The following is a 13333-nucleotide window of genomic DNA, read 5'->3' on the forward strand; positions in this document are numbered from 1 at the left end:
ATAATTCTTTATAGTGCTCATAGGCTCACACTAGGGAAAAAGTTCATTTATAGTGCTCATAGGCTCATAATGTTATAAAACATTAAGAAAAAGTATTTAAAAAATGCATTGAATGGATGCCTGGGCATTGAGAAGGACGGATGCAGAAAACCATACCTTCTTTGGTGCTTTGCCAGGAAAAATCCATTTAGAACCAATTTTTTCAATAGCTCTGGTGAAACGCGAATACGTTATTCACAACCACAGCTCGAAGACCCTATTGCATGACCACGGAAATGTGCTCCATGACCATAAAAATATGAAACGAATTTGGCCATTGTTTTCCTTTATTGGGGGTTTTTAAAAAAATCGATGGTACATGCATTACTTGGCAAAGTGTTAAGTAAAACACGTGCGACATATTCTCGAAAAAAGAGAGTGCACACGTCTTCTGAGAAATTTGATAGGGTGTGTTAAGTGAGACACGTGCGCACGTATTCTGAGGTATTTCGTGCGTGCAAAAATATTGGAAATTTCATCCAAATTTACGGTCACGTTTATTTTTCCATCATTACGTAAACTTTTTCGTTGGAACTGTCAATACACGTTTGATAATCAATATAAAAGCTTTTCGAAGTCATCCTCTCCGATATTGTCTTTCTTTCTCCTGAAATTTTGTTTCGATTTCCCTTCAAGGTCCTTGCTTCTTGTTTGAAGAGCAGTTCAACAATTTCTGATAGGTAACAAAATTTTGTTATTACAACTGTCTGAACAAAATCTCATTGATTAGTATAGAAATTTTTTTTAATAACACTTGAAAAATTACAGATGTCATGTGCTTTGTGTCTTTTAAAAGGAGCATGGCACTTCCAGAAAGGATTTTATCATAAATTTCTATGTTTTAATAGAATTAATTCATAGTTCATGTTTCTCTTCTTGTTCTGCATCTTTTAACCGATGAAACGTGAAATAATGTCTTTGGTTAGTGGTATGTTGCTAACTATCACGTTTCATCGGTGAAATTTTGAAATAACGTTCGTTTTCAAGTAGTGTCCGATGAAACGCGATTTCTTCACCGGCTTTTGCCTCTAGACACCTTGTTTTCGCATTTCACCGGTCACTTAAAAAAAATTCTCATTTTTTGATTTTTTTTTCTTGAAAAACACAATTTTGAGGCCTCTTTCCATGGTTCTATCGTGTTTTATTGGACATTGTTGCCATTCTGCTTTGTTTTCAGGGATAAATCTTTTGTTGGTCAAGATGACAAAGAGAAAGCTATCTCTGGAAGGAATGGATGAGGAGGAGCTAATGGAGACTTCTGATGATAGGCTCTTTGATTTCTTACACACAACTGGAAATTATTTCAAGTTTAGCTATATCAGGGAAATTTTCAATGTTCCTTTTGATTTGAAGGAGTTATTGGAGGATCTTGAAGATAAACTTAAGGAGTACATATATTTTTATGATAGACATGTGCAAGGTTTAGAAGTCAATGGATTTGTTCATTATAGTGATGTCATGGGAGCCACCACTACAGGCAGGTCAACTTTGCTAGGTAGGTTCAACCTCATTGATGAGGAATTCAGGAAGAGAGAAACATGTTGCCTTTTCCACAGGTATCAACACCAATGCCTTCTGATCCACATTTTATTGTGTATCTTCAGTACATGGAAAATTCTTCTCCAGATATAGACCAACAGGGAAAGCTAGAGGATATTGCAAGTATGGATAAGGAGGTCGAAGAGAAGGAGAAGATGTTTCAAGAAGATATTGAGAATCAACTTGTCCAAGGTTTTGATGTAGGTTTGTTTAAGAGTGACAATATCACAATGGTGGAAGAAAAGGAGATCGAGCCAAGTGCACAGGTTGATGAAGAAGGTCCTCTTGCATGTGTTCCAACATTTCCCACTTATCTTATCAACAAGAAGAGATATGTGTTGCTAAATGATATTCAACATCTTTTTGATCTTAGAGAAGATTATTGCTTAGCAATCCTTGCAGGTAGGGGCCAAAATGACATGAATTTTATAGGTTATGACCAAGAACCACTAGCAAGTCTTGATGTTGAGGGAGAGAATTTCCAAGACAGCTCTATAGCCTTACATACATGTAGTAATCAGATCATAGAATACGAAAAGGGGAGGCTACCTACAGAAGAAGAGTTCTTGCAGGTCCAGAAGAAACTTCGTATTGATGATGTAGGGTATGAAGAGAGACTGAAGTCTCCATCAGATGAGAAACCCAAGAGTTCAATAAATCTTTATGGTGATAGTCTTCTCGAAGAAGACGAACACCATAAGGTATGAAATATAATTCGAAGTTACCCATTAAGTTTATGTTAGACTTTATATGCATTATAGATAAATATCTTATATCTTATAATGTTGTGGTTTGTTGTGTAGATTCAGATTGAAGATTTGGACAACTTTCTTGGAAGGGCCAAGGACTCTAGGCCAATGAAGCTTGGGAAAAATCAAAGCCTTGGCCATTATATTGGAAACTTAAACAATCAAACAATTGCAATATATCATAGTAGATTGTCAAGCTCTCCAAGTCTACCAATGATGGCTTTGAGAGCTATCTCAAAGGTAATTGGATCTCAAGTTTTCAGCAGAGGTTTGGACAAGATCATTTTAGTGGAGAAGGAAGAAGCCATAAGAGTTTTTGGCTTCATGCCTGGATACAGTGGATCTAGAGCTGGATATTTTGGAGTTCTTGGCTCCTATTTGCTCTCTTATGTAGGAGATAATAAGAATTTGAAGCTTCTTCCATGCTATCGGAAACATGAGTTTTTGAAATACATAGGTCTTATTGAGTGGGATGAAGCAAAAGATTCCTCTAGAGGCCCTGTCGAGCTACCTGAAACCAAGGACTCCTCTGAAGGCCCTGTTGAGGTGACTGAAACTAAGGACTCCTTTGGAGGCCCTGTCGAGGTGCGTGGAACTAAGGACTCTTCTGCAACACAATCAAACTAGAAGATGCCAAAGATCAAGGGTTTCTTGAAACCCATCTTTTCCCAACTCTTTGTTTGGTTTGTAACCATTCTGTAAATCTTTGCTTTGCGCAAGAATTTAAATATCCATTTTTTCTTCTTTGGGTAACAATTTGTATAGTCCTTGCTAAAGATGATGTATTGCTTGATGCGGTTGTATCTTTAAGCTTGAATTTATGTCAGATTTGTTGATAGAACCATTGAAAGACCTCTAATAAACTATTGGCCTTGTGTCTTCCACCTCCATGTCTTATGTGCCTGAAATATTTTGTTCTTGCTTGAAAATGTGATTTTTCCATACCTTGGGTTGACCAGATAGATAGAGATCCATATTGTTTAATAAAGTATGGAGCATGGTTGTATAAAATATGCTGCATAGTCAACAAATAAAGAAAGTTATTAAAAAACATTATATGAGTTTGACAAGTGAGTAAAGTGTTGATCACCCCAAGCTTCTGTATCGCCTTTTTGAAAAGGTTCAATTGGTTTTTAAAGTCTTTGAGATCATCATCATTCCATTCAGTCTTATCACAATAAACAAACACTTTGTCTAGTGTTTCCCAAACTTTAGCTTTTCTATTCTGAGCTTGTCCATTATCAGTGTAATCCTTAACTGCATTATGTAGGGATTTCCACTGATTAAATTTAGTAGTTGAGCCACCATTTCTCGAGTTTATCTTGCCAAGTCTCCCATGAAAGCCTAGAAACCTTCTAGCCTTCACTCTACCAATAGATGGTTTTTTTGGGACACAATTACCATCCTTAGACTTCTGAAGATCTGGTTCAATAACAACATTGCCACCATGCAAACCAATTGCAGAGAGAACTTTTTCAATCTTTGTTATAGCATCTGTTCTAGTTGATAATGGCTATATAGAGATGAACAAGCTTTTCAATTATCTTGCAAAGTGCATGAAGTGTACAAATATGGGCATTCGCTAAAGGAATATCCAAGTCTAGTTTAAACAGTGGATCCTTATTGTGCCTAGAGGGAGCTCTATTCCAATTGCTTGAGTTTAACTCTACAGCTGGCGACATGCAGTATAAGCAAGGAGATCTCGAGATGGCTCCCTTTGATACATTATACATACATTTGAGTGTCTTTAGGTCACCAGCTATGTGCCACTCAATCCTGTAGTTCCCAAATCCTTCAACAAATAGCTCTTCTCCTGCTTGTTGCCTTTGAATAACATTAGGTATTGATGTTTGATGAAAATATCAAAATTCTCAGTATCTACCTCAAATGTTCCTAGCCACCAGATGTTATATTTAGATTGAACACTAAATGATGTTGAGTGATTGCAATGACCTGACGAAAGTGCTCTATTCATCAAGGTGATAGAGATTCTCTCCAATTTTTTACATTTCAGAATCTCACTTTCATCAAGTTTAATCACAAATCTAGCCACTCCCTGTGCCTCTGCTACTAACAAGTCATAAAATTTGATCATTAAGCATTATAGGGTGGGCAAGTCAAGGAAAATATTGTTAAATTCATTGAATGTAACCTCCTTTTTCTTGCCCTTGAAGGTAGCCTTGATATGAAAATGCTCACCTAGAATCCCCATCACTTTGTTATTAACTCTATGTCTAATAGTCCTAACCACAAATGGCTTCAAAAGTATGCAATTGCGTACTTGTCCTTGCTTCATATTTGATTGTAAAAGCTGGAAAAGTTGCATATAAGCATCTTGACTGATACCAATACTATCCAGTGTCTTCTGTACTAACTCAGAATCCAAAGAATGATCCTTTACAAATGACTCCAAGCATTGTTTCTTTGCCTTTTTAAATTTCTTCTTCTCCAAAATATCCTTTGAAACTACTGAAGGAAGAAGATGATAATAAAACTGAGCTGCTTTTAAAGAATCTATTTCACTTGCATTTGGTTGTAGAAGAGATCTAAGCAAAATTAACATCACAAATCAATGCAAGTAATTTAAATAAAGCCATATTTAAGATTTTTCAAGTGAAAAAAAAATACCTTGCTGCTTGGATTCTTTTACCACAGCCTCCTCCTCCTCGTTTGAGATTCTCAATATTTTTAAGAGCTCTTTGTCGATTTCGAAGGCCTAATAAAGTTTGCTTTCGTTGATAAGCTTTGATACGCTTTTCCAATTAATGATTTTTTTGTTGACAATCCTCTAGCTTCTGCAACAACTCTATATTGTGTTTCATAAAAAGATGATTCTCTAGTCCAAGGATATCCTTTTCTGCAACAAGATTAAGTGTATAGCCTAAAAATCCATTGTAGCCATCACCAATAAACCTCATTAATGATGAGCTATTATAGAAAGGAGGAGTGCTATTTCTGTTAGGATCTTTGGGATATATCTTTCCATCTAACCAAAGATCAATATTCTTCTTTCCTTCAAACCTCAATATATGTTTCATAGACTCTGTAACTGTGATAGATTTTGTTCTCTTTCTTATTGGTTCATACTCACTATCCAACTCAATATGAAGATGATAGAGAGGTCTTTTATGAGAGCTACAGAGATCATTGGATAATTGATCCATAGCTGAGTTATAGAGATCATTGGGTGATTGATCCATAGCTAAGGATATGATTAGAAGCAAGAACAAAAACAAAGAAGAGACTACTAGGAGGAGAAAAAAAGAAGAGAGAAACGATGGAGGGAGGCAATCGAGTATCCACCAAAATTCAAATTGAATATTACTTTTCACTTTAATGAGGAGATGTAAGATCTTCATTATGACAACCTTTGCCAACTTTATGGCGACCTAGATCTCTAGGTTTGATGTGACCACGAGAATATCACGACAATGACTTATTAACGAATTTTGATAATTTTACTTACCAAAATATAAACCTTTTAAAAATTCTATAAAATGATTTTATTTCTTAAATTTTTTTCTCTCTCTAGGATCTCTTACAGGGCATTTTCGAGACCTCAAAACTCCCCTAATGCCTTGATCTTTGTTAGAGGGTACAGTGAGAGCTGTGTTCTGTGTTATGTTGTGTATTTTATTGAAAAATAGCTTGATGCTCATTATGTTTTATTTGTGTACAGATGAATCGGTGGATTCAACAATGTGAGTTGCCCTATCCTGTGGGGTTGCCAATGAGAGATGCGAATAGGCACTAAAACTAAAGCAAAAAAAAAGTATTTTTGGTAAAAATGAGAAGGCATTAGAGTTTAAAGAAAAAGAGGGTGGCCCAAAATGCATTGGAAGCGTCTGTTCGTCAATCACAATTTGTTAGATGGTCCATTTCAAGAGGTGCAATTTTAGCATTCTAAAGTATCTACCTAAGATCTAGAGGCTGAAAATAGCGTAGAAGATCAAGTGATCAGTAGAAAACGATGCCATGAACATGGCTACATCTTTAGATCTTGAATCCAAGCTAGTTTTTCCCTTTGATTTTAAAGAAATCACTTGTGTCCACAGTGTGAATGCATGCAAGATGATCTAGATAATTGATAATGCCTTAATTAAAAAGGCTTAAAGCCAAAATACATTACGATTTGGGGAGGGGGTCAGAGCCCATTTTTTTCGGTGCTCTCTCATTGCTCATAATTCTTGGTTTTTGAAATTGTTAAGGGGATGGAAGGAGCAATGCTCGTTGTGTGTTCCTGATTTTCTTTGCTCTTCATAACCATAAGAAGTGCATGAAACAATACATTCTATGAAAAGATCAATTTCTAATCTTTCTCTCTCGCCATAGTGGGTGTTCATACGAGCCGAGAGGGAGAGGCAAAAGGGGTATCAAAGCGTGATATGATACAAGCCATGGAGCAAAGGAGCAGGTAGTTATTGGCGGATGTGTGGAGAGTGTCATTCTAGCAGACTACCTAAGCAATCCCGAAATAACAACAAATAAAGTAAATTTATGAAATGTTTTACAATAAGTCTCATTATATTTTTAAATAAAAAATAATATATATAGATATAAAGTGTTATTATTGAGAAAAATCCAAAGATATATTTTCTAAATGCTCAATCAACATGCTTTCTATAATAATAATTGGTTTTTAAAAGGTATCCATATCGGTAAAATTGAGAAAATTAGCTCCACTTCTAGAGCACTCACATGATGAGCAAGGTGCATCAGTAACTAGAGTGGGGTTACGTTAGCAAGCAACAATCTAGGTGCATCAACAACAACTAGAGCAGCAAGCAAGGTGGTGTGTTAGCAAAACTAGACTACACCTATTTGTTGCCTAGGTTTTCTCTGTATGGTGCAAGTCATTCTCTCTCTCTCTCTCTCTCTCTCTCTTCTCTCTCTCTCTCTCTCTCACCAAGCCAATGGGATGGCAAGAGAGAGCAAAGGCTGTAACTTCTACAAAATTACTCGCAATGGAGAACGCATATGATGGAGGAGAGGGCATAGCAAGGCAGAGGTAGCAACAAATTTGAACATGTGCACACACACAAAGAGATTTTGGATATATATATATATATATGAAGGGAGAGAGGAGAATATGAGAGAGAATTCGAGGTGAGAGTATGAGATATATTTTATAGAGAGAGAGAGAGAGAGATACATGAAAAATCTAGGGAGATGGAGAGAGGAAAATATTTAGAGGGGAGAGAGAAAAAAACTTGAAAATAGAGAGGGTGAGGAGTAAAGTTGAGAGAAATAGAGAGAAAGATGAGAAAAACGAAAGGCAATGTGTAGGGAAGAAGGCAACTTCACTTTTCTTAGGATACCCCTTCAATTGCAGCATTTTTGCACGATATGAAGTAGGTGGCAGTGACAATATTGGTATGAGAGAGAGAGAGAGAGAGAGAGAGAGAGAGAGAGAGAGAGAGAGAGGAGGAGGAAGTGAAGTTGTACGAAGCTAAGGGAAGTGAAATACATATGGGGGAAGAAGTGAGGGGAGACAATGAGAAAAGTGAAATATAGTGTATGAGAATGAAATGAGAGAAGTGAAGTTACCATGTGATAGGGAATTGAATCTTATGATAACTTTGCTTACCTTGCAATGTCACTTCGTGGCTTAGCGTTCTGCATGCAAGAAACGCTATTACCATTATTTATAGATCAGTCACACTCTAAAGGACATGGCTTAACCTTTTATCACAAACCTCCTGTAACAATTTACAAACCTTAAACAAATGGTAAATAAGAAAGTGAAATGAGACACTACAAAGTAGGTACATTCTTTAAATGTGGAGTTTTTGAACATATAATTTATATCAAGTAGTTGAATAACTTGTATCAAGTAGCACTACTATTCAATGATGGAATAAGTTTATGGTACACATCACTATAAAGGACATGCAATTCATTGTGCACATAGGTTATCTAATTGTAGAGATTCTTCAAAACTCCACGCAAGCTGGATTAATATTTAACACAAACTTCCAAGTCAAGACCCATTGTAGATCGGCAATATATTTTGCCTTTCGTTAGACTACTTCATTGCTTGGCCTTGCACCTCTCTCTTTTGAATCCTCTAGAGAGAGTACATGCACCCGTGTACTCGGGAAAAGTTACTTCCCGATTTTCAACCCTCAGTTTAAGGGCGATCCAAGGAGACAATTACAATGCTTTCGTGTTGAGAGAGAGAGAGAGAGAGAGAGAGCGCTTAATATGATCAGAAATGCTCGAGGGGAGGCAGAAAAGGCCAGAATCTGAAATACACGAGAGACATCGATTGATAGTTGAATACTAAACAGGCTCAGAAATGCTTAAGGGAAGATAGATACAACGCCAGCCAATCTGCAATGGCCGGTGTTCTTGCGTGATGCTGCAACCTACCGCTAATTGTGGATTGGAGCGAGTTATTATGTTGCACTGCGAATACAAATATTGGGCGGTCGAATGAGATCGGATGAATTCGATGCATCGTGTTCAAGAAGCAGAACAATATGGGGACTACAATTGAGGCGTAAGTAGGATCAGCATGAGGGTTGAATATAACGAACGTTTACAATCATGTTTAAGGAAGGCAGAAGATCAGACGCGCAGGGTATGATCATAAACCAAAAGGGCCTGATGGACGGTACGGCAGCTGCTGCTGATACTAGATGGGATGGCGGCTAGCTGGTGTCTCGGGCGCAGTCGGTGATCGTGGTGCAAGAGCGGGTGTAAGGGTTGGCGGCGGAGGAGGAGGTGCAGTCGTAGTAGGAGGCCCCCGCGGTGGAGCAGGGCACTGTGTCTGCAGTGAGAGCGCCATAGCTGATGTAGCTGCTGGTGCTGGTCGTCTGCAGGAGAAGCCTCTTCACCCCTGCACCTGCAGCTCCTGCCCACTCCACCTCATCTGCATCCCGACCGCTCATCATCTCATGATCCACACATCCCCCTATATTCTCGCTCATGCTGCATATTGTCGACATCCGCAGCTGGTTCGCCTTCAACTGCCTTCCCCTGTACGTCGTCATGTGAACCTCTCCTCCCCCAGCTGCTACGTTTGCAAGCAAGACCAGTACAGCCACCATTGCTGCTGATATAATTACACCAGGCGCCATGGCTCCAATTCTGATGGTGTCGATGGATGGGTTGTTCGGAGTCGAAATGAGGTGAGGGCAATGATCTGTGCTGAGAGAGAGAGAGAGAGAGAGAGAGAGAGAGAGAGAGAGAACGAGGCTATATTGTGCCAGGAAGATGAAGTAACTGTATCACGTAGACTCAGAGACTCTGAGAGAGAGAGAGGCTATATTGTGCTAGGAAGATGATCACTTGGAGAGAGAGAGAGAGAGAGAAGGGCGCCCCATACGATTGCTATTCCATATTGAACGGGCCGAGAAAACGAAAGGAACTTATCAGGAAGCGTCAATGGAAAACGTCATTGCATGGGCATCACCTCGACGTTTCAACCGTTCCGGACTAGAAAATATGAGAAAGGGAAAGCCTTTGCCGCCAGCCAGTTCATTTCCATCTCTCCCAACACGCATCTTCCTACCTACCCACCACTCTTCACGAAAAACCCCGACATTTAGTTTCCCCATATTATTAGATTTTGAAGGAAAATCATTTAAATTTTTCTAAGAGAACGTTCTCTAATTTGACAGCCTAGAATAGAGTAGGTTATAGTATAAAAATATAAAATATAAGGAGAAGCCTACAAATCATCAAGTCCTATGATTTTTATGTCAACTTTCAAACTATTTTTCACACACGTTGCACAAGGCTAGGTTGCGCTAAGTGTTAATGGGGGGATAGTTGGACACCACTCCCACCCCCCTTAACCCATTGGCTCAGTGAGCATTAGTGGGGCGAGTGGATCCCCTACTACACCCATGAAAAAATGTGATGCTTGCACATGGATAGTGCGATTAGCCAATCTACTACGAAGACAAATTGGCACTATGGTCCGTAAAGCAACCTTCCTGCCACTTGCCATTAAATTATCCCTCCAATCACAAGCTAGCATGTTCCAATATCTTGTGACTATACTAATCGATGTTGCATAGGTGCTCAAATTTGGAGGGCATAACACCCCTTGTGCAACATGATGGTACTCTTGATAAATGACAAACCACCAAATGCACTACTAATGCCCATGTGACGCAAGTCTTACCTTCCAAATTCCTCTATAACGTCTAAAACAAGTGATTACATTACTCACAAGACAAGGGCCTTTATTTATTTCCAACACATAACCAAGTTCTTCATAGCACATACTATAGTAGAATGCAAAAAAACTTTATGGAGTCAATTAGCATAAATTTAAGTACAAACATTACAACCCTCATTGAGATTGTGAATGTCTTTGTTGTTTTCTTTAAAAAAATATGTGTAAGTATATTAATGGGAATAGTTACATCAACCACCCAAGCTAACTAGGGTCTTCACTATGCTTGTCATTCATTATAAGATTTAAAACTTTCTACCTTCAAATGCGAAGATGTTTAATTAAAACTTTCTATGACTCCACTTTTGTTTCTTGTTAACACTAGCAAAAAGCACAAAAGATCTCTCTCTCTCTCTCTCTCTCTCTCTCTCTCTCTCTCTCTCTCTCTCTCTCTCTCTCCTTGAATGACCACATGTTCTTATTCTAGGTATTTTCACTTTGACTACACTATAACCATCAAACACCCCTATTACTTTTATTCCAAACAAAAAACTGTGATATAGATTATTACGCCCAGTTTTACTAATAACTTAAAGTACAAAGCATAACAATGGCCCTAATATATCCAAAAGCACATGTAGATTATTAGTTCATACCTAAAGTTATGCTTCTTGTGACTATTTTGAGTGTGAATAATTTGATATACAATCCATCAATATTCTAATGAGTGGAGATTTTAGTGGGATATCAACACAACACAAAAATGATTAAAGTGAATGGCTAAGACATCTGTAATATTTTGTTCAAGTATTATTAAAATTTGTAGTTAGCAAATCCATCTATTAACCCATACAAGTTATTGTACAAGGTTATGGGAAACTAACTCTATTTCATCGAAAGATTGAATTTGTGATTGTTGTACACAAATATGTAAGAGAGGATCTTAATTGTATTATAATATCTATGTTGTAGCTATTAATTATCAATTATCCACCAAAGACAAACAATACTATATCTTATAATCTTCATGGAGATTTTAATATGGTGGAAGACATCAACCATAGGTTGTTTAGAAAGGAAAACATTGGATTGCAAAAGTATACAACACCACATAGAACATGTTCTATAGAATGATGAATAATAATGAATGAATAATGGATATGAAGACAATACAATTAGTGGGACTTAAGACTACATGTCTCTAAGACCATCGCAAGGGTGGTGTTGCAATGTGCCATAATCAAATGTATCCCTAAAATGTTACAATAGCAGTCTCAACAATGATCAAGATAAATGTATGAGTATATGTAGCAAATTAGGATAAAAATGTAGCTTTTGACTAGGTGGTGTATAAGTTGAGATATCGAGCTCAACATGAGATGCACTCACGCACCTACATGACCATTTTGGCATTCATATCATTCATGTGGTTGGTACTTACACATGCATATTATTCTAATGATACTTTATAGCTAGAGCATTTCAGCCTACATTCAAGAGTTAGAGGATATTCATATGTGAATCTAGTAAGGTACATGTACTCTATAAGCTTCATTAGTTTCACAAATAAGTTACAGATGTTAGGTGTGGCATGCTATATTTGGATACTGTCAGACATTATAGGTGTTGCTTAATGTATGCTTATGTACTAAGTTCAATATAGGTGATGATTTACCCAATATTAGCCTCAACACAAGAAAAAAGTGAAAAAAGTGGAAAAGCACAAATCGGGACCCAAAAGAGGTGGCCCATAAGTCGGGACCCAAAAGAGGTGGTCCATAAGTCAGGACCCAAAAGTGAAAAAAGTGGAAAAGCACAAGTCGGGACCCAAAAGAGGTGGCCCATAAGGAAATCGGGCACAACAGAAGAAGCAGGAAAGGAAACAACTGAAATCACAAGGCCGGCCTCAAAAGCTAAGTCAAAGAAAAAAGCACATCTTTAAATGCAAGGCGCCCCTAAAAAAAAAATTTTGAAAGAGCGCCAGGCTCCCTCCTGTGTAAATTGTCAAGGTGGATGAGCGGTAGAAAGAAAGCTGAAAAGATAGGAGTACAATAGGAAAGAGGGCCTATGGCCATGTAAAAAAGGGGAAAATGAGATAACAGCCCAAAAGGGATTTAGGGTTTTGTATATAAAATTGAAAAGTGAATGAGGAGCTCATTCTTTGGTGTGTGGCAAAGTGGACTCATCTTCTTCTCTCCTTCTTGCTTGCTTGTGTGTACTTGAGAGAGGGAGTGTGAGAGTGTGAGGGAGTGAGTGTGTCAGGGTGAGGGATCGAGGAGAAGAAGCTCTCCATCATCTCCTCTCTTCTTCTCTTCTCTTCTCTTCTCTTCTCTTCTCTTACACGTGGCTATGGAGGATGGAGCTTAAAGGTGGAGGCTTGAGGTTGCTTCAGCTCGCATCAAGAATCATGGAGCTATCAGAGTGCTTGAGGGAGGAGGTAACTCATTAGGGCATCAAGGTAAGCTCACTACACCTCGGTAGGATCGAAGGTGTGTCACTACAAGGGAAGGGGGGGAATAGCGATGCCAAGTTCCAACGCAAATTAGCAATATCGTACTCAGACGAAAAAAACACGGCCGAAACCTGAGCACGGTATTTTGTAAAAGAGTTTGCAAAAGAGAGAACAAAAGAGGGAGGGGGAGGGAGAGAGAGAGAGAAAGAGAAGGAAAGAGAGCTTCTCCCCGCCTCTGCCACCGCCGTTCGCTAAGAAGAGGAGAAAGTGTACAAAGGGCAAAGAGGAGCCATCGTGAAGAGGAGACCAAGAATCCATCTTCGAGCCTTTGTGGTGAGTACATTGCTCCCTCTTGGTTTGTTCTTGTTCTTTCTCCTTTTTTTTTGTTTGTGTTTGTTGAGAATGAGGTGCATTGAGGGAGAAAGA

At 38.3% G+C, this 13333-nt stretch overlaps 1 protein-coding gene across 1 annotated transcript; it reads right to left on the reverse strand.

The window, feature by feature from the left end:
* Positions 1-8573: 8573 nt before the first annotated feature.
* On the reverse strand, positions 8574-9658 carry LOC148039006 (rapid alkalinization factor 23-like). Its single transcript, XM_087675524.1, has one exon. It carries the CDS (start codon positions 9407-9409, stop codon positions 8981-8983), a length of 429 nt encoding a protein of 142 aa, XP_087531650.1. The 5' UTR covers positions 9410-9658; the 3' UTR covers positions 8574-8980.
* Positions 9659-13333: the final 3675 nt, after the last annotated feature.

This window comes from Lygodium microphyllum, chromosome 3, assembly GCF_053477565.2.
Source record: "Lygodium microphyllum isolate KBCC chromosome 3, Lygodium_microphyllum_v1.1.10, whole genome shotgun sequence".
In the NCBI taxonomy this organism is placed as follows: domain Eukaryota; kingdom Viridiplantae; phylum Streptophyta; class Polypodiopsida; order Schizaeales; family Lygodiaceae; genus Lygodium; species Lygodium microphyllum.

Bases quoted from the DNA above. Each gene is read 5' to 3' on its own strand.
- LOC148039006 (XM_087675524.1), bottom strand. From the start codon at position 9,409: ATGGCGCCTGGTGTAATTATATCAGCAGCAATGGTGGCTGTACTGGTC.